Source organism: Selaginella moellendorffii, unplaced genomic scaffold (assembly GCF_000143415.4).
Source record: "Selaginella moellendorffii unplaced genomic scaffold, v1.0 SELMOscaffold_87, whole genome shotgun sequence".
Taxonomy (NCBI): Eukaryota; Viridiplantae; Streptophyta; class Lycopodiopsida; order Selaginellales; family Selaginellaceae; genus Selaginella; species Selaginella moellendorffii.
Window position 1 is genome coordinate 139,402 of NW_003314348.1, and position 16,524 is coordinate 155,925.

General features: G+C 48.1%; 5 protein-coding genes across 7 annotated transcripts; 3 read left to right on the forward strand and 2 right to left on the reverse strand.

Moving 5' to 3' along the window:
• LOC9636318 (flavonoid 3'-monooxygenase) lies at positions 1-2,013 on the forward strand. The gene is made up of 2 exons (XM_002988132.2): positions 1-1,237; positions 1,303-2,013. The coding sequence occupies exons 1-2, from the start codon at positions 380-382 to the stop codon at positions 1,924-1,926; spliced, it is 1,482 nt and encodes a 493-aa protein (XP_002988178.2). The 5' UTR covers positions 1-379; the 3' UTR covers positions 1,927-2,013.
• Positions 2,014-2,404: 391 nt separating this feature from the next.
• Positions 2,405-4,543, reverse strand: LOC9662664 (tubulin beta chain). Of its 2 annotated transcripts, XM_024662011.1 has the most exons (5): positions 4,416-4,534; positions 4,046-4,090; positions 3,559-3,963; positions 3,223-3,492; positions 2,405-3,168 (listed from the first exon to the last, which is right to left on the reverse strand). In XM_024662011.1, exons 3-5 carry the CDS (start codon positions 3,950-3,952, stop codon positions 2,501-2,503), a joined length of 1,332 nt encoding a protein of 443 aa, XP_024517779.1. In that variant the 5' UTR covers positions 3,953-3,963; positions 4,046-4,090; positions 4,416-4,534; the 3' UTR covers positions 2,405-2,500. The 2 variants fall into 2 exon arrangements, with proteins under 2 accessions (XP_024517779.1, XP_002988272.1); XM_002988226.2 differs by lacking the exon at positions 4,046-4,090 and having other exon boundaries at positions 4,416-4,543.
• Positions 4,544-5,499: 956 nt separating this feature from the next.
• LOC9636319 (ACT domain-containing protein ACR6) lies at positions 5,500-8,071 on the forward strand. Its single transcript, XM_024662128.1, has 7 exons — positions 5,500-5,926; positions 6,002-6,047; positions 6,135-6,249; positions 6,316-6,383; positions 6,445-7,143; positions 7,221-7,325; positions 7,416-8,071. Exons 1-7 carry the CDS (start codon positions 5,844-5,846, stop codon positions 7,809-7,811), a joined length of 1,512 nt encoding a protein of 503 aa, XP_024517896.1. The 5' UTR covers positions 5,500-5,843; the 3' UTR covers positions 7,812-8,071.
• Positions 8,031-11,315, reverse strand: LOC9662665 (proline-rich receptor-like protein kinase PERK8). Of its 2 annotated transcripts, none has more exons than XM_024662114.1 (8): positions 10,102-11,315; positions 9,603-10,046; positions 9,462-9,548; positions 9,344-9,414; positions 9,204-9,280; positions 8,994-9,141; positions 8,773-8,931; positions 8,031-8,653 (listed from the first exon to the last, which is right to left on the reverse strand). In XM_024662114.1, the coding sequence occupies exons 1-8, from the start codon at positions 11,021-11,023 to the stop codon at positions 8,360-8,362; spliced, it is 2,202 nt and encodes a 733-aa protein (XP_024517882.1). In that variant the 5' UTR covers positions 11,024-11,315; the 3' UTR covers positions 8,031-8,359. The 2 variants fall into 2 exon arrangements, with proteins under 2 accessions (XP_024517882.1, XP_024517881.1); XM_024662113.1 differs by having other exon boundaries at positions 9,603-10,052; positions 10,102-11,314.
• A 2,719-nt stretch (positions 11,316-14,034) lies between these two features.
• On the forward strand, positions 14,035-15,996 carry LOC9636320 (cytochrome P450 72A15). Its single transcript, XM_024662122.1, has 5 exons — positions 14,035-14,374; positions 14,448-14,674; positions 14,751-14,992; positions 15,044-15,434; positions 15,496-15,996. The coding sequence occupies exons 1-5, from the start codon at positions 14,107-14,109 to the stop codon at positions 15,925-15,927; spliced, it is 1,560 nt and encodes a 519-aa protein (XP_024517890.1). The 5' UTR covers positions 14,035-14,106; the 3' UTR covers positions 15,928-15,996.
• Positions 15,997-16,524: the final 528 nt, after the last annotated feature.

A 16,524-nucleotide genomic window follows, 5' to 3' on the forward strand; every position in this document is an offset into this window, starting at 1 on the left:
TTTCAAATACATGAATTAAGACACGAGGTTTAGAACACTTCCACAAATTCCTATGAGCAAGTTCGCCAGGAACTTCTCGTGCCGCATGCCTGGTCTTGGGAAATGCAAGCATGGATGCATCTGGCATTGATCGAGGCAGATTTGGGTGGATTTTATCTGGAATTGGGAATCTAGAATTGAAAACTATGGAGAAAAAGCTAGAAAAACTGTTCATGACAGCTACTGACCACTCCAAGGCTTCCAAGTCGCTTTAAAAGTCCGGAAATATTGACACAAGCACCACAGAAATGGATCTAGCACAGAAAGACAGCTACTGACCACTCCAAGGCTTCCAAGTCGCTTCAAAAGTCGGGAAAATATTGACACAAGCACCACAGAAATGGATCTAGCACTTGCTGTGAGCTTCTTAATTTTCATTGCTCTCTTGATCTTGTGGTTCTTGAAAGCTGGCTCAAATCTTCCACCAGGTCCATGGGGATTACCCCTGATTGGCCACTTACACTTGCTAGCAGGAATGCCCCCGCACAGAGCATTGCAACGCATAGCCAACAAGTATGGTCCTATTACTTCCTTGAGGCTGGGAATGATCCCAACTGTGGTAATATCCAGCCAGGAGCTTGCCAAGGAGGTCTTCACCGCACACGATTTAAATTTTGCTTCCAGGCCATACTTGGCTTTCTGGAAGCACCTCATCTATAACTTTTCTGGAGGTTCAAGTAGTCCCTATGGAGAGCTATGGCGAAACACCCGCAAGCTCTGTACAATGGAGCTCTTCACGGCCAAGTGTATCGACTCCTTCTCCTGGGTCAGAAGGGATGAGCTTTCTCGTGCCTTGGAGGGAATTTTGAAGGCCCATGGCGATGGCAAACCTGTGGAGGTGAGAAAAGTGGCCAGTGTTTTCTCCTTCAACGTCACATCACGAATTTTGATGGGTAAGAGGTACTTTGGTGATGAAAACGTAGATGCCCATGCCATGGAATTCAAGGAGCTCAACGACAATGTTCTTGAGCTGGCGATCAATCCCTGTGTTAGCAACTTGGTGCCCTGGTACTTGCGATGGCTGGACTGGCAGATCCCTCGCTACAAGCGAATCCATGCCAAGCAAGACGAGTTCTTGCAAAAGATTGTTGAGGAGCACAAAGAGAGGACACGGGAATGCAAGGACTTCCTGGATATCATGCTCGACTTCTTTGGAGCAGGGACACAAGGGGAGACTTACGTAAAGGCGAATCTCATGGTAAGCTTTTTGCAAAACTTCTCCTTGATTGACTAACAGGTATTTCTTATGCTACAAATGCCCAGGAGATGTTTATTGCTGGAACTGATACCACCACCACCGTCAGCGAGTGGCTCATGGGTGCAGTGATGCACAATCCTCGAGTCATGGCCAAGCTCCACGAGGAGCTCGAGAGGGTTGTGGGCAACACTCGGATGGTACAAGAGTCGGACCTGCAAAAGCTTGAGTACCTCCAGATTGTCCTCAAGGAATCACTCAGACGCTATCCCCCGGGAGCCTTACTCCTGCCGCGCATCTCAAGGCAAGCAGCAAACGTTGGCGGCTTTCACATTCCAAAAGGGACCACTCTCCTGGTGAATACATGGGCGATTGGAATGGATCCGGCAGTGTGGGAGAATCCCACACAATTCCACCCGGAGCGCTTCTTGGGGAGCTCCATCGATGTCAAAGGCCACAACTTTGAGCTCCTCCCGTTTGGTTCCGGGCGGAGAAAGTGTCCGGGAATGGGCATGGGATTGCGATCGGTGGAGCTGCTCGTGGCAAATCTCATCCATGGCTTCAATTGGAGCTTTGTGCCTGGGACAATGCCGTCCATGGAAGAGGTTTACCGCAGTGCTCTGAAGCTCGAGACCCCATTGCAAGCCATGGCCAGTCCAAGGCTCCCCCAGGAGGTCTACACCAAATTTTAAAGATCACTTATCATGGCATTCAATGAAATAAATTAGTCTCACCACGGGTTATTCGAAGCAATGAAATTATTATTATTATTATCATTATATTCTGTTTTGGCAGTCTTGCGGTGCCCACCAAGAAGCATGAGAATGCCAAGCAAGATGTCACGGCCTGGACTGCAAGGAACACAACAAATTTACAAACTTGTTTGCACAGTCTCATGTGGAAGGGCGCTTACAACCGTTTTTATTGTCAAATTAGCCAAACATTAGTAGTCATGGTGCCATTTAAATTGTTGGGCTCGCCAAACAACCATAGCAGGAGAATCCGATGAACCAGGAACTCCACATTTACAATATCACCCTTGAACACCCACTTCCATGGTGCGAGTGACATACAGCGAGATCCGGAGGGATGGTCAATGTCCTGTGGCCCTGTGCGCTGACAATGTAGCTTCCGATAACACGGTTCAAGCGGGAGAAATCTTCTGGCACGTAAAGTCAAGTAGGTATATCATATAGAGGAGAAAATGTTACTTCACAACACACACACAGACCACACGCAAACATATCTCGCAAACTTAAGTTTTTTTCACGCTGCCTGTTCTTCATCGTCGTCCTCGTAGTCCGCCTCCACGGCCGCGTCCTGGTACTGCTGGTACTCGGACACCAGATCGTTCATGTTGCTCTCGGCCTCGGTAAACTCCATCTCGTCCATCCCCTCGCCCGTATACCAGTGAAGAAACGCCTTCCGCCGGAACATGGCCGTGAACTGCTCGCTCACCCGCTTAAACATCTCTTGGATCGACGTCGAGTTCCCCACGAAGGTGGACGACATCTTGAGCCCCTTTGGAGCGATGTCGCACACGCTCGACTTGACGTTGTTTGGGATCCACTCGACGAAGTAGGACGAGTTCTTGTTCTGGACGTTGATGAGCTGCTCGTCCACCTCCTTGGTGCTCATCTTGCCGCGGAACATCGCGGACGCGGTGAGGTATCGCCCGTGTCTCGGGTCCGCGGCGCACATCATGTTCTTGGCGTCCCACATCTGCTGCGTCAGCTCCGGGACCGTGAGCGAGCGGTACTGCTGCGAGCCTCTGGAGGTGAGCGGCGCGAATCCCACCATGAAGAAGTGGAGGCGAGGGAACGGGATCAAGTTGACGGCCAGCTTCCGGAGGTCCGAGTTGAGTTGCCCGGGGAAACGAAGGCAGCAAGTGATCCCACTCATGGTTGCGGAGATGAGATGGTTTAGATCTCCAACTGGATGAAACAAACACCCTTAACTTATATACCAAACAAAACAGGAGAACGTACATGTAGGAGTGACGAGCTTGAGTGTTCTAAAGCATATGTCGTAGAGAGCCTCGTTGTCTAGCACCATGCACTCGTCTGCGTTCTCCACGAGCTGATGAACCGACAGAGTTGCATTATATGGCTCCACCACCGTGTCAGAAACCTTGGGAGAAGGGAACACCGAGAATGTAAGCATCATCCTGTCCGGGTACTCCTCTCTGATTTTGGATATGAGAAGCGTTCCCATGCCCGACCCAGTTCCTCCACCAAGAGAGTGACAGACCTGGAATCCTGCTCAACAAAAAAAAAAAAAAAAAATTCTTTTTTGCTTCAAAGTGTGGTTTTCGTTCATTTTACCTTGCAGGCAGTCGCAGTTCTCAGCCTCCTTGCGAACAACATCGAGAACAGCATCGATCAACTCGGCACCTTCTGTATAATGACCTTTGGCCCAGTTGTTTCCGGCTCCAGTTTGTCCAAAGACAAAGTTGTCTGGCCGGAATATCTGTCCGTAGACGCCGGATCTCAGGCTATCCATGGTGCCAGGCTCCAAATCCATGAGCACAGCGCGAGGAACGTAGCGGCCCCCACTGGCTTCATTGTAGTAAACGTTCACTCTTTCCAGCTGAAGCTCGGACGTCCCGGTGTAGCTCCCGGTCGGATCGATCCCATGCTCGTCGCACACAACTTCCCAGAACTTTGCACCGATCTGATTGCCGCACTGACCACCCTGGATGTGAAGGATTTCTCTCATGCCTGTGGACCCTGGAGCAAAGAAATTCGAGTGAGGGGGAATCCGTCAAAGATCGCGCATGATACGAGCAATCTCTGCGAGATGACGATTCACCTCGTGTTTCTAAGCACAAAGAGCACGAATCGAATGGAACACAACCTGTCAAAGCTCATGATGCACACACGGAAAGCAAGCATTAGAACCCGCAAAAATTTCTCAACACATTCGAATAAACGCCAGCTCGTCAAAGATCATGATAGCAGCACTAAGAGTGGGCAGGAAGAAAGACTTGGAAGAATCTTCAGGAAAATTCAACAAGACAGAAAGCTTAGCTAGAACAGGAACTCCAATTCTCCAAAAGGAAATTCAAACAAGACAGAAAGCTTAGCTAGAACAGGAACTCCAATTCTGCAAAAGGAGATTCAAACAAGACAGAAAAACATGAACAAAGAAGAAGCACAGAACCAGAAGTGTTGGAGAGAACCTGCTTGAAGATAAAAGGTTGAGCGACAGCGTCCTTTCGAGATTGAGAGAATGAATGCAGTGAGTAGGGCTTAAAGGACTTCTATTCCACTCCTAGGAGTGCCGGAAAGGAATCGAAACCGACACACCTCTCAAGGGATAAGAACTGACAAGGAACCGCGACCAAACTCTATATTATTCCTAAGCAAATCAAAACAAGACTCTGTGACTGATTCGACAGCAATCCCAATCGATCTGGTGGGATTGAAGAAGACTTCGCAGCAACAACACATACTCTTGGAGTAGCTACACGGACAAGGAGCAAAAACAATGCCTCTACGCGAACCTTTTGGCGTGATAATTGATCCGGGACTGTCTTAGCGATCACGAACGATTTTCTCCAGCACTCTCGTACGAAAACAGCTAGTTTTGTGTGCCTGTAACAGCGTTATGAGAAGCAGTACCGCAAAATAAATTTAAATAAAAAATAAAAAATGATAAGAATTCGTGAAGTTTATGAAAGACTCACAGCGAGATGGCGCCACCCAACTTCTCTGGACAGCTGACAACCAACTTGTGTGCGTCGTGGTCACTGACATTATGTCTTGCCGCAATTGGAGCAGCCACCGGATGCAAATAATCAAAACAACGTACCATTCGCATTGTTTTGGTCCAACATTGCCTTGTATCAAACTCTAAACCCGAGGTTTAGTTAGATTCAGAGAATGAGCAGCGCTCTTCGATCTGGCACGCGTAGCATGCCTAGTTACGAAGCTCACAAGAAAATAAACGTACCAGGCGCCGCTCCGCCCACGGTCTAAGTTAAGGCTTTGGAAAGGAGAATATCCTGTTCGACGGGTAGGAATACTTCACACCAATGCGAATATGCAAAGCGAATAATTGATGGAGCTGTACCAAGCCAAAGTTTTGAAAAGCGCCCATTCGATTCGCGCCCGCCCCTCCCGGCCCATTCCCATGTCTCTGTACGGACGGCGGGCTCGCATCGCAGCCGTTCCACCGGCATCCAACGGCCGGCGCGCCGCCGTTTAAGTTTCGTGCATTACCTACCGTTAAAACGCGGGGTCCGGTTTAAAGAGCTCTCGCCTTTGATTTTTAAAGAGCCCAGCATCGCCAGAAGAGACGAAGAGGAACAACATACAGGGGCTAGGGAAGAATGTCCGTTTCTTCTCGATGGGAGCGCCTTGATTTCGTCGTCAGTAGCTGGGCACAGCGCGGCATGGCGGGAGCTCTCATCGTTTGTGTAGATTTTCGTTCGGATCTGTGCGGGATCGCGGGCCGGACGAGGCCCCTCGCTCGCGTCATTCGCCCGCTGGTCTAAGCCGACCTAGGGGGCTGGGATCGGCAGTAATCTCTGCTGCTCGGCCGCGCGCTCGATATTTTGGGCGCTTCCTTTCAGCGATCAATCGGTCAGTCGTCGAAATCGATCGCCATGGTCGTGGTCACCGCGGGTCGAGGCTGGGCGTATTTCGATCCGGAGTATGAGTCGCTCAACGCGAGCTTGAATCCACCGAGGTATCTATCCAGAGTGAAAGATTTCGCGCTAGCTAGGCTCTGGAAGCTAGATTGATCTTGCTTTCCTCCTCTCAGGGTCGTGATCGAGAATGCGGCATTTACAGATGCGACGGTGATCAAGGTACTCTCTAGAAAAACTTTCTGCGCATTGCGCTCTTAGATTTGGATTTGCGAGGGATGGGATGCCTGAGATGTGTATCTTTTGCAGCTGGACAGCGTCAATCGCCATGGAATCTTGTTGGAGGTTGTCCAAGTCTTGACTGATCTCGATCTCTTCATCAGCAAGGCCTATGTTTCGTCCGACGCTGGCTGGTTCATGGATGGTATGTGATCAATCCCGTTCTCTTTTGATCGATCGCATCGCACTGTTCTTGTTTTTCTTTTGCCAGTATTTCACGTAACCGATATCGACGGGAACAAGATCACCGACGAGGAAGTTCTCAAGTTCATCCAGGAGGTATGTGGATTCCCAACAATGGTTGAGTGTCAAAGCTCATTTCTTTCTTTCTGCCGACCAGTCGCTGGAGAAGAAAGCGGCAGAGATGCCTTGGATTGGATCCAAGTGCTCCAATCCTTCAAAGGTATGCTCCGCTGAGGGAGGAGAGATCACCCGCGTCAGCCTGGGAACAGGTCCTCACCAACACACTGCGATTGAACTTTCAGGCCCCAACCGACCAGGCCTGCTGTCCGAGGTCTTCTCAACGCTCAGCAGCATGAACTGCAACGTCCGCTCCGCCGCCGTGTGGACACATAACCTCAGAGTCGCCGGCATGATCTTCGTGGATAACGCTTGCAGCAGCGGTGGCCCCATTGAGGACTGTGACAAACTTAAAGACATCAAGGACCGGCTGTGCCGCGTGATCCGTGCCAACGACGGCGAGCGAGGTGGCGGTGCCGGCAGGACGGCCGACTTTTTCTCGGGTTTGACACACATGGAGCGGAGGCTACACCAGATGATGTCCGCTGACGAAGATCACTCCGGCGAAAGTCGCGAGCTCGAGGGACGACTTGGCGACGAGACGGAGCAGCGCACGGTAAACGGGAAAGGCAGACCCGCTGTTACGGTCCGGAACTGCGTCGAGCGGGGCTACTCAGTAGTGAACATTCACTGCCGGGACCGCTCCAAGCTCCTTTTTGACACTGTTTGCACGCTGACAGACATGGACTACATGATCTTCCACGCCACCATCCTCTCCGAGGGGTACTTTGCCTATCAGGTACAGGAACTTGTTGCTTCTTCCAACTTTCTTCTGCTTCTTTTGCCGGACTCATCACGCTAGCTACGCCCGTGCAGGAGTTCTACATTCGTCACACTGACGGCTGCACGCTGGAGACGGACGAAGAAAGGCAGCGGCTCATAAAGCGCCTGGTTGCCGCGATTCAAAGGCGATTCCCTGAGGTACTTTCTTGTTGGAACCGGAAGTAAAAGAAAGAGACCCGCGCTTTATGTGTGCCTGACGCGATTGTTTGTTCGATCCATCCATTGTAGGGGCTGCGGCTGGAGCTTTGCACCTATGACCGGGTGGGGTTGCTCTCGGACGTGACCAAAGTCTTTCATCGCCACGGCCTGTGCGTCACCCGGGCCCACGTCTCCACCACACGGGCCGGCACGGTAGCCAACACCTTCTACGTCACGGACGCGGCCTCCGGCGACGCCGTGGACATGAGAACCGTGGAAGCCATCCGCGAGGAGCTCGGGCAGGCCATGCTCAACGTGAGGAGCGCCCCGGTTTGCCCCCAGCTGCTCGGCCTCGACGACTCGCCATCGCCAAGGTTCTCGCTGGCGGCCTTCTTTAAGTTACACTCGGAGCGCATTCTCTACAGCCTGGGCCTCATCACCTCCAAGGACTCGGCCCCTTCCACATCTAGAGCAGCGGCCTTGTAAAGAGTTTCGTTTGCTCTTGTCGACTGACCACCACCCGCGAGATTGTACAGACGCATTATACCACCATCGCCATCGTCATCATCTTCGCTTGACAAGGATCTTTACTTCCTACACACGACGATATCATTCCTCGAGTTAGATCCACACCAAAGCAAGACAAAGAAAATCACTACCTATAGAAGAGATAGATCACTGTAACATATCCATTTGCTCGTTCTATATCAAAAAGGTTGTAGCTACTCTAGCTACAATATACTTAATCTGGGCGTGCAAAGCAAAGAATATTGGCGTCAGTGGCCAACGATCAATCACGACACAGACTCCCGGTTGCTTCGAATCTTTTCACATTTTTGAGTTCTTCCGCTTAGCTTGCTCTGTTACTGCAAGGTAGCTGTCAGTGCGTTGAGATCCAAAAAGGAAAAACAGACATGAAAGCAAAAAAAAAAAAAAAAAAAAAAACACGTTGGATACTCCATGACAGCAGCCGGCATCAAGTGTTGCTTGCCTCTCTCGTCCGCTTTGTTTGTCCCTCTGATCTTTAGCAGCTATCATTGTTGCCGGCTTCTCAGTGGCCACTCGGATTCGTGGCCACTCCTTGGTGGCGTCCAGTCCTTGCTTTGCTGATACTCGCCGCTGGAGACGGAGGGATTGACACCATAGTCGCTCGTCGCGCCGCTGTATTCGCTGCCGTATTCCTGGCTGGTGCCCAGTGCCATCTTTCTAAATCTCCGCAGGTCGGTGCTATACTGTGTCGAATCATAGTCGTCACTGGCGAATGGCGAGTCGTGCAGGCCACTAAACCCGGGCCTCGAATCTGAATCACTTTCCAGAGCACGAACGATCTGCAAGTAAAAAGGGCATAAAAAATGAGAGATCAGCGTCAATCCATCAATCACGCAGAAATACACGCGCAGCGCGAAGAGAACCGTAGACGCATCGCATCAAATGCTCCGGTACGTACCTGTGCCATTTTTGGTCGCTTATTAGCTGAGTGTCTAACGCATGCCGCGGCTGATCGGAGCATCCTAAGCATCTCGTCCTTGCTGTATTCATTCAGCAATGGATCGGCCATAAGATCCAAGTTTTGTGTCTCTAGCGCCTGGTTTATCAATGGTCGAGACTGAAAATGCAGGAGCACTGTGTAAGAAAAAGGCATGGGCAACAACGTCAAGGAGTACGTACCCACTCAACCAAACTTTCCTCCCCAAGAGGCTGAGATGTGTCTACGGGCTTGCGGCCAGTAATCAGTTCGAGTAGAACTACGCCGAAAGAATAAACGTCGGATTTGTCCGTGAGCTTTCCACTGGAAGCATATTCAGGCGCCAAGTACCTGGTGACGGACAAAGATAACGCTCAGAACAGAACAATCCTATCTGACTTCAGAGAATTTACCCGAATGTTCCCATAACTCGAGTAGTGACGTGTGTGTGAGCATCGGATGCAAGCTTTGCCAATCCGAAGTCGGCTACCTGTTGAAACATACAGATATCCGTCAACAAAAGAAGAAAACGACATACAAACGACCTCTGTACCTGAGCTTCAAAGTTACTATCCAGTAATATGTTAGACGATTTTATGTCGCGATGAATAATTTTCGGATGACCTGTCCAAGCCGTTAAACAAACAGTACGCGAAATCAAAGGAACTTACAATCTTCGTGAAGATACGCTAAGCCCCGAGCAGAGCCAACAGCAATCTTCATTCTTAAACTCCAGTCAAGTAAAGGTCTGCCTTTGCCTGTAAAGTTTGTAAGAGTCAAACATTTTCCCGAAAAAACGGTGGCCCTTTTACCGTGGAGATGATGTTCTAATGTGCCATTAGGAACGAACTCATAGACAAGAAGACGCTGAGTTTCAGAAATGCAGTAGCCTACCAATGTTACAAGATGACGATGATGGATCCGGGTGATAATCTCCACTTCCGCCCGAAATTCACGTTCGCCTTGTCCTCCTCCAATCTTGAGCTGTTTTACAGCCACCTCCTGTCCCCCTGGTAAGATTCCCTTGTATACACAGCCAAAGCCTCCCTCTCCAAGCATGTTGGCTCTAGAAAACCCGTTGGTAGCCTGTGCTAGATCTTCATAGCTAAAGAAAGATCCATTGGACCCCTGTCCTCTCGTAGGTGCATGCCCAAGAGAGCCTGAAGGTGGCATTGGAGGAAAGAATGGCTTTCCATTTGCATCAGACGCGGACGAGTAACCGGAATCAAATCTTCGTCCCGGATCATAGTAAGTGTCTGCCCCTGAGATAAATCAATTCAGAAAAGAAAGAGAGAACGTCAAACTGCTCACCATCCTTGTGATAAAACGAGTGAGCTGCTCCAAAGTTCTGTGTGTTCCCGGTGCCCGATCTTCTTCTCTTCCTTGAAAAGCAAACGACCAAGAGGACCAGCATTGCCACGACCACCACGCCCCCGATAGCAATGCCTACGATCGTTGAGCTCGCAACGCCAGACGAACCTGTTTGGCCATTCGGTATAGACGTTGGCGGCGATAGAACAGCAGGCGGACTTGGTGTTCCTGGAAAGAGCGATGGAGTGCCGGTGGGAGGCGAAACTCCAGTTGGAACCGTCGTAGTAATATTAGGCAGCAGAGGTGGCGACTGAGTTACAGGGGACGTTGGCGGAGTTGCTGCCGGCAAAGGTGGCGACGAGTCATCCGCTGGAGGAGGTGGCGAAGAGTCACCCGCTGGAGGAGGTGGCGAGAGCCTTCTCGAAGGACGAGGAGGCGGGGCCGAGGAGCCTGGATCAGATGACGATGGTGGCGGGGAGCCGGATTCGTCCGGCGGAGCTGGCGGAGAAGGAGCAGTGGGATTCGGCGGCGGTGGAGAGTTTACGACAGGAGCTGGCGGAGATGGTGTCAAATCCGGAGGCGGAGGGGACGCTGACGCCGCTGGAGGAGGAGCAACGATCACAGGAGGTGGCGGAGAAGATTGAGGGACAGGCGGCGGAGACGAAGGGACTGACGGAGGCGGTGAAGCCTGAGGGGCAGGAGGCGGAGGAGACGGATTTTGTGGGGGAGGAGACAAAACCACTGGAAGTGGCGGCGGGGGAGACGACGCAGGAGGAGGAGCAGTGGCAGCGGGAGGAGGAGAGAGCACTGGAACGGGCGGAGGCGCGAGAATCACCGGCGCCGGAGGGGTGCCCCCGGCGAGTGGCGGCGACGCTGGCAGGGGCGGAGAGGTTGCCGGGGGCGATGTAGAAGGCGCTGACATTTTGCTGGCATCCAAGCCGTTCGGGATCTCGAGCCTCAAGAATCACGGAGAAGGAGAATGCCGGGACATAGCATTGGCGACGGGCGAGCGATCGATGCGATAGCGAGCTACATTTGCCGGATTACGGCCACTTACCGGTCGATGATCGAGGTGGAGCTCCGAGGATACGTGCGATCGTCTCCCCCTCCGCCTCCACTATCCGGCCAAACCCTAGGGCGCATGGCGTAGAGGCGTTCTTGCCCCGTGCTAGTCGTGCAGAGGACGAGCGCCGAAGCGCGTGGAAGGAAAAGAAGGAAGTCGCAAGACCGTATATTCCGTCCTGGTCAAACGGATATGTTGCGTATATTCCGTCTGGTTATCAGTCGGATGTGCGAAGCACGACCACACGTTTTGGCGCTCACGACCACGGTTTGTCCGGACTCGTGAAATTCGTTGTCTGGATTATTTCCAAGTTATAAGATGAATTCCCTACCACCATTTCAAGAAATTACTCCTATTACACGGCCGTGGACTTTTTATTTGCAAGCTGTACCATTGAGGGTGAGATACGGTCATTTGATTTGAAAAGTAGAGAACACTATTAACAACCAGGAGTTGAAGAGCATCGATCCCCTTAGCAATTGCATGCAAAGCTTTACTTCTGAGCTACCGTTAATGACAGATCATTTTGTAAAAAACATGGGAGGCGGGAAGAGCATTTCCCATAGGGTACTCTTTCTCTGTTTATTTTCTTTTAAAAATATATTAAATTATTGATATATACTTCATTGTTTTTTTCTCTTTGTCCCAACTTCTTGGATATTACTTGATGTTTACACTATCATATGGAATATTGTATTGATCACTTTGAAAACAAGACATAAGAGCAATTTAGATTCACTTTTGAAACTTTTATATTTCAATCCTCTCATTCAAATTTTTCTTATTGATATCTTTTAGAAATGCTCAAATTCCAAAACACATAGGGTGGGCCTCCTAAAAAACTGTATAAGCTTGCAAGATATATAAAATTAAAACACATATGTGTTTGAATGGTGGTACACAAAATAATTTACTTTTTTTCAAGGTATATATGCATATGTTCTATATATCCACATCCAAGGAAGGTGGCAGGCACTCAAATTACCCAATCTTGATACAGGGGGTAGTGACAATAAATAACAATACTAGGCTTCCAAAGTCTATATATGCATGGATGTCCACATATAATCCATATTAGTTTATTGCCACATCAACATCTTTTTCTTTTTTTAGTTTCAAACCATAAAATCATCTATACTTTGGGTGTCAATCTAGAGTCTTATTGATCTCTATCTTAGAATTGCAAATGTTACATCATGGCACTTAAACTCTTTATCAAAGGTTTGATTTAGAGGAGTCACAGCAGCAGTGACTGCTAAATGAAATTATTAGTGGATTGATAAAGATTGTACTGTTGTATGACATGTTTGATGAGCTAGAGCATACAATCCTATTGCTAGGTAACGTGCTTGACCCAAGCTCTTGTTTTCAACTGCACACAATCACATTTTAATTGCTATTATAGCAACTAAAATATAATTGTGTGCATTATAGTTTTGGCATATAAATGCTATATATGAATCCAACCTATGTCAAGTTAGGATTGCTTATTACTGCAAAGGATTGCAAAGATGTCTAGAATTGCCAGACTGCATATTACAATTGGATAGCAAAAAACTTCAAAAATTGTCAGACACATTGCCTAAGAGGGGGATTGTGTGCTCTAGCTCATCCAATATGTTATACAACACCATCATTTCTATATATCCATTAATAATTTCATTTAACAACAAGATTCTACTCACCCAAGATAAAACCCATCTGTGTTTGGTGAAAAGTTTGAATATGACATTTGAGATTCTAATGTAGAGATTGGTCAAATTCTAGATCAACACTTAAGTGCACATAACTGTTGAAAATTATGACTATATACTTAGTGCCCCAAGAGCCTTAATCAAGTGCTCTATCACATTAAAGTGGAAAGATATTTCCTCTCCTTTAAACATATGGTGCACTTTTGATTTCAAATGCACGAATGGATGAATATTTAAATGCCAAATTGGCATAACATCCAATGGAAAGTGGTGAAACCCATGGCTAACACTCTTTTGGCATGATGTTTGGTTTAACTAGACTTCCAATTAAATCAATAGATTAATCACTTCATTGTGTATTTTTGTTAAACTAAAAGATGAAGAAGAAGATGTTGATGTGAGAATAATTAAAAATGGTTATATACTTTATAAAAACGTTATATGGAAAATATTATTTTGTTAGTCACACTTATGTGTTATACCAATTCAAGTGATTTAATTTTATATATTTTGTAGACTTATACATTTCTTGGGAGGTGTACTTTCCCCCAAAACCTACAATCACAAATTATTTGTCATATCTTAAAATTATAAAAAAGAGAAATATAATTGTAGTAATTTAGATAGATTAATAGTTTTTTTAAATTTTTTTTTCCAATTTAGCTAATTATACTACTCTTCATTGTTATATCTCTCAGAGAGCTTAGAAATTATTTTCATAAAACCCTTATATTTATAATTTTGAATTGCTCAATGTTTTTTATAAATACTAATCTCAATATAATCTTTTGGAAACATTAAGAGCAAATAAATTAGTTGACAATCTTGCTTCAATTTATATTGAATGCATATTTTTCCAATTTAAATAATTATACTATTTTTCATTCTTTTGGAAAGCTTTAGAGTTATTTTTATGAAAACTTTTATATTTAAAATTCTAAAGTGCTCAATAGTTTTAATAAATACCAATTGCAATGTAGTTTTTTGGAAGTATTAAAAGCAAATATACTAATTAACAATTTTGCTCTAATTTATGTTAAATGCATTTTGTTCTAATTTATGTTAAATTAACTAAATTCAATTGTTCACACACCATAAAAAAAAACATTTGCATGCACAAATTCCTAAACTACATTTTTTTTTTAGATTTGATTGGCTACGTTCTTTGACTTGGCTACTAGAAGAAAAAAGCCCCAATCTTTTTCTTTTAACCTGCCAATCCAAGGAAATCTCCCAAATCTTTCATCCATGGCGGTATGGCTATGGACGATCGCGGCGTTGTGCATAGCTCTGGTATGGAAGGGAGCGGCAAAGCTGTTGCTCAAGCCCTGGATCCTGGAGGCCAAGCTGCGGCAGCAGGGCATTCGCGGCCCGCCCAGGTCGATTCTCTCTGGAAATGTCTACGAGATCTTCCAAATGCGCGCTCGTACAGAGGCCGAATGCATCCAAGGGCCGATCACTCACGACATTGTGGAATACGTCGAGCCACACCTCCTCCATTGGGCAAAACTCTATGGTACTAAAGCTATGCCTTTTTTTTTTTTTTTGTTGTGAATTTCTCTAGCAAATTTTCAAAACATTTCCTGCAGGACTTCCTCTGCTGTGGTGGTGGGGAACCGAGCCTGGCGTTGTTCTTACAGACCTTGACATGATCAAAGAGGTGCTCTACAACAAATCTGGAGCGTTTTGGTCTCCGGAGTGGCAGCGAAAGTTCCAAGTCGATATTCTGGGCCGAGGCCTCGCTGTCGTGAATGGAGACGAATGGGCCTTCCGGCGTCGCATCCTCGCGCCTGCCTTTCACGCAGAGAAGATCAAGGCAAGCAACTGCAGTTTAGAATTTTTCTGGACGTCTAGAGATCTGTTTTTTATTTTTTATTTCTCTCTTGGCACAGTTCATGGTAGGGGGCATGCGAGATTGCGTAGCAGAAATGCTGGAGAAATGGAATGCTCTCACAGTAGGCAAAGACGAGCCCATCGAACTGGAAGTCTGCAAGGAACTCACGACGCTAACTTCGGACATCATATCTCGAGCAGCGTTTGGCAGCAGCTATAAGAAGGGTCACAAAGTTTTCGAGCTGCTGGATCAAGTGGGAGGGCTTGTCTACAAGAAGTTCTCATCACCATGGATACAGAGGTACATATAGACGTGTTTTCCACTTGCTAAACGATTCACGCATTGCCACAGCATGCTTCCGATCTGCAAAGTTAACAGGGAAATCAAAACTGCCAACTCCAAGCTCCGCTCGACGCTAGAAGAGATTGTCCAAGCGCGAAGAGATCAAAAGTTGGCGGGAGAGATCGACAACTATGGAAGTGATTTGCTCGGGATTATGCTGGACGAAGTTGATGCCGGGCACCACGACGACAAAACCGGGCTCTCCTTCACCACAGACAGCCTGATGGAAGAATGCAAGACGTTCTACATCGCGGGACAGGAGACCTCGGCTAAGTGGCTGGCATGGACGATGATGCTCCTCGCCGCAAATCCCTCCTGGCAGGAGCAAGCCCGAGAGGAAGTCCGCCAAGTCTGCCAGTCCCAAGCACCAGACGCTGAGAGCTTGAGCAAGCTAAAGATTGTAAGTTCTTCTTGATCTTCCTTGGACTTGCCTAAACCCCATAGCTTTGGCGGAACTCCAGGTCGGGATGGTGCTCAACGAGAGCTTGCGCTTGTACCCTCCTGCCGTTTTCAACGTCCGGACCTGCTACAAAGATGCCAAGCTTAGGCATTTGTCATTCCCGGAAGGAAGCGGAGTGATCATCCCCATCCTCTACCTCCTCCACGACAAGGACATCTGGGGCGACGACGCCAACGAGTTTAATCCCCAGCGCTTCGCGGATGGCATCTCCAGCGCCTCCAAGAGCCACCACTCATGCGCGTTTCTCCCATTTTCTCAAGGCCAGCGTGTGTGCCTGGGCCAATCCTTCGCACAGATCGAGGCCAAGGTCGCCATGGCCATGATCTTGCAGAGATTTAGCTTCCGGCTATCGCCCACTTACCGGCACAGCCCCGTGCATCGGCTAGCGCTCCAGCCACAGCACGGCGTGCCTTTGCTCCTCGGAAGACCATAAACGTCCCGTAAAAAAAGCCATAAGACAAAGGTTTCAGAAATGCAGTAGCTTACCAATGTTACAAGATGACGATGAGGATCCTCGACTGAGCCGCGGACACCGCGAAGTTTATCAAGCTCGGAGAACCCTAGAGCTCGGATTTCAGCTTCAGGCTAATGATCAGGGCGATCTTATGCCCTGTGAGCTAGATGAGGTTGACGAGGAGTGAGACGTTTTCATCATGGAGGTTCAGTCGCGCGTGTTTTGAAGCTATGGGATCCAGAGATAAAGTGGAGTATCCGTGTTGGTGTTAAAAAAATTGAATGCCGTGTTCGTGTTCGTGTTGGATTCGGAAACACTCCGGACCTGCTACCGAGTGGCAGATGGTCTCCAGCTTCATGAGCAACTGCTCCGGTTCCTCCTTGTGGGCCAATGTCCCATACTTTCGATAACTGGAAGTCTCTGGGAAAACGAAGAACAGCCGTTGGAGATGGAAATAGCGGATGGTGGAATGATCAAAACGTCTCAAAAGACTTGATGTTGGGGTTAGCGGAACATTCTGCGTGTTGGATATGGGAGCGATTGACATCACCCTGGGTGTCGAAACGTTAGAGCAGC

Bases quoted from the DNA above. Each gene is read 5' to 3' on its own strand.
- LOC9636319 (XM_024662128.1), top strand. From the start codon at position 5,844: ATGGTCGTGGTCACCGCGGGTCGAGGCTGGGCGTATTTCGATCCGGAG. The intron at 6,250-6,315 runs GTATGTGATCAA...TTCTTTTGCCAG, and splicing joins CGCTGGCTGGTTCATGGATG to TATTTCACGTAACCGATATC. The intron at 7,326-7,415 runs GTACTTTCTTGT...CATCCATTGTAG, and splicing joins TTCAAAGGCGATTCCCTGAG to GGGCTGCGGCTGGAGCTTTG.
- LOC9636320 (XM_024662122.1), top strand. From the start codon at position 14,107: ATGGCGGTATGGCTATGGACGATCGCGGCGTTGTGCATAGCTCTGGTA. The intron at 14,993-15,043 runs GTACATATAGAC...GCATTGCCACAG, and splicing joins TCATCACCATGGATACAGAG to CATGCTTCCGATCTGCAAAG. The intron at 15,435-15,495 runs GTAAGTTCTTCT...GCGGAACTCCAG, and splicing joins GCTTGAGCAAGCTAAAGATT to GTCGGGATGGTGCTCAACGA.
- LOC9662665 (XM_024662113.1), bottom strand. From the start codon at position 11,023: ATGTCAGCGCCTTCTACATCGCCCCCGGCAACCTCTCCGCCCCTGCCA. The intron at 9,549-9,602 runs GTAAAAGGGCCA...CAAACTTTACAG, and splicing joins ATTAGAACATCATCTCCACG to GCAAAGGCAGACCTTTACTT. The intron at 8,932-8,993 runs GTACGTACTCCT...CTGCATTTTCAG, and splicing joins AGGAAAGTTTGGTTGAGTGG to TCTCGACCATTGATAAACCA.
- LOC9662664 (XM_002988226.2), bottom strand. From the start codon at position 3,952: ATGAGAGAAATCCTTCACATCCAGGGTGGTCAGTGCGGCAATCAGATC. The intron at 3,493-3,558 runs GTAAAATGAACG...TTTGTTGAGCAG, and splicing joins GAACTGCGACTGCCTGCAAG to GATTCCAGGTCTGTCACTCT. The intron at 3,169-3,222 runs GTACGTTCTCCT...TGTTTCATCCAG, and splicing joins CAAGCTCGTCACTCCTACAT to TTGGAGATCTAAACCATCTC.
- LOC9636318 (XM_002988132.2), top strand. From the start codon at position 380: ATGGATCTAGCACTTGCTGTGAGCTTCTTAATTTTCATTGCTCTCTTG. The intron at 1,238-1,302 runs GTAAGCTTTTTG...ACAAATGCCCAG, and splicing joins ACGTAAAGGCGAATCTCATG to GAGATGTTTATTGCTGGAAC.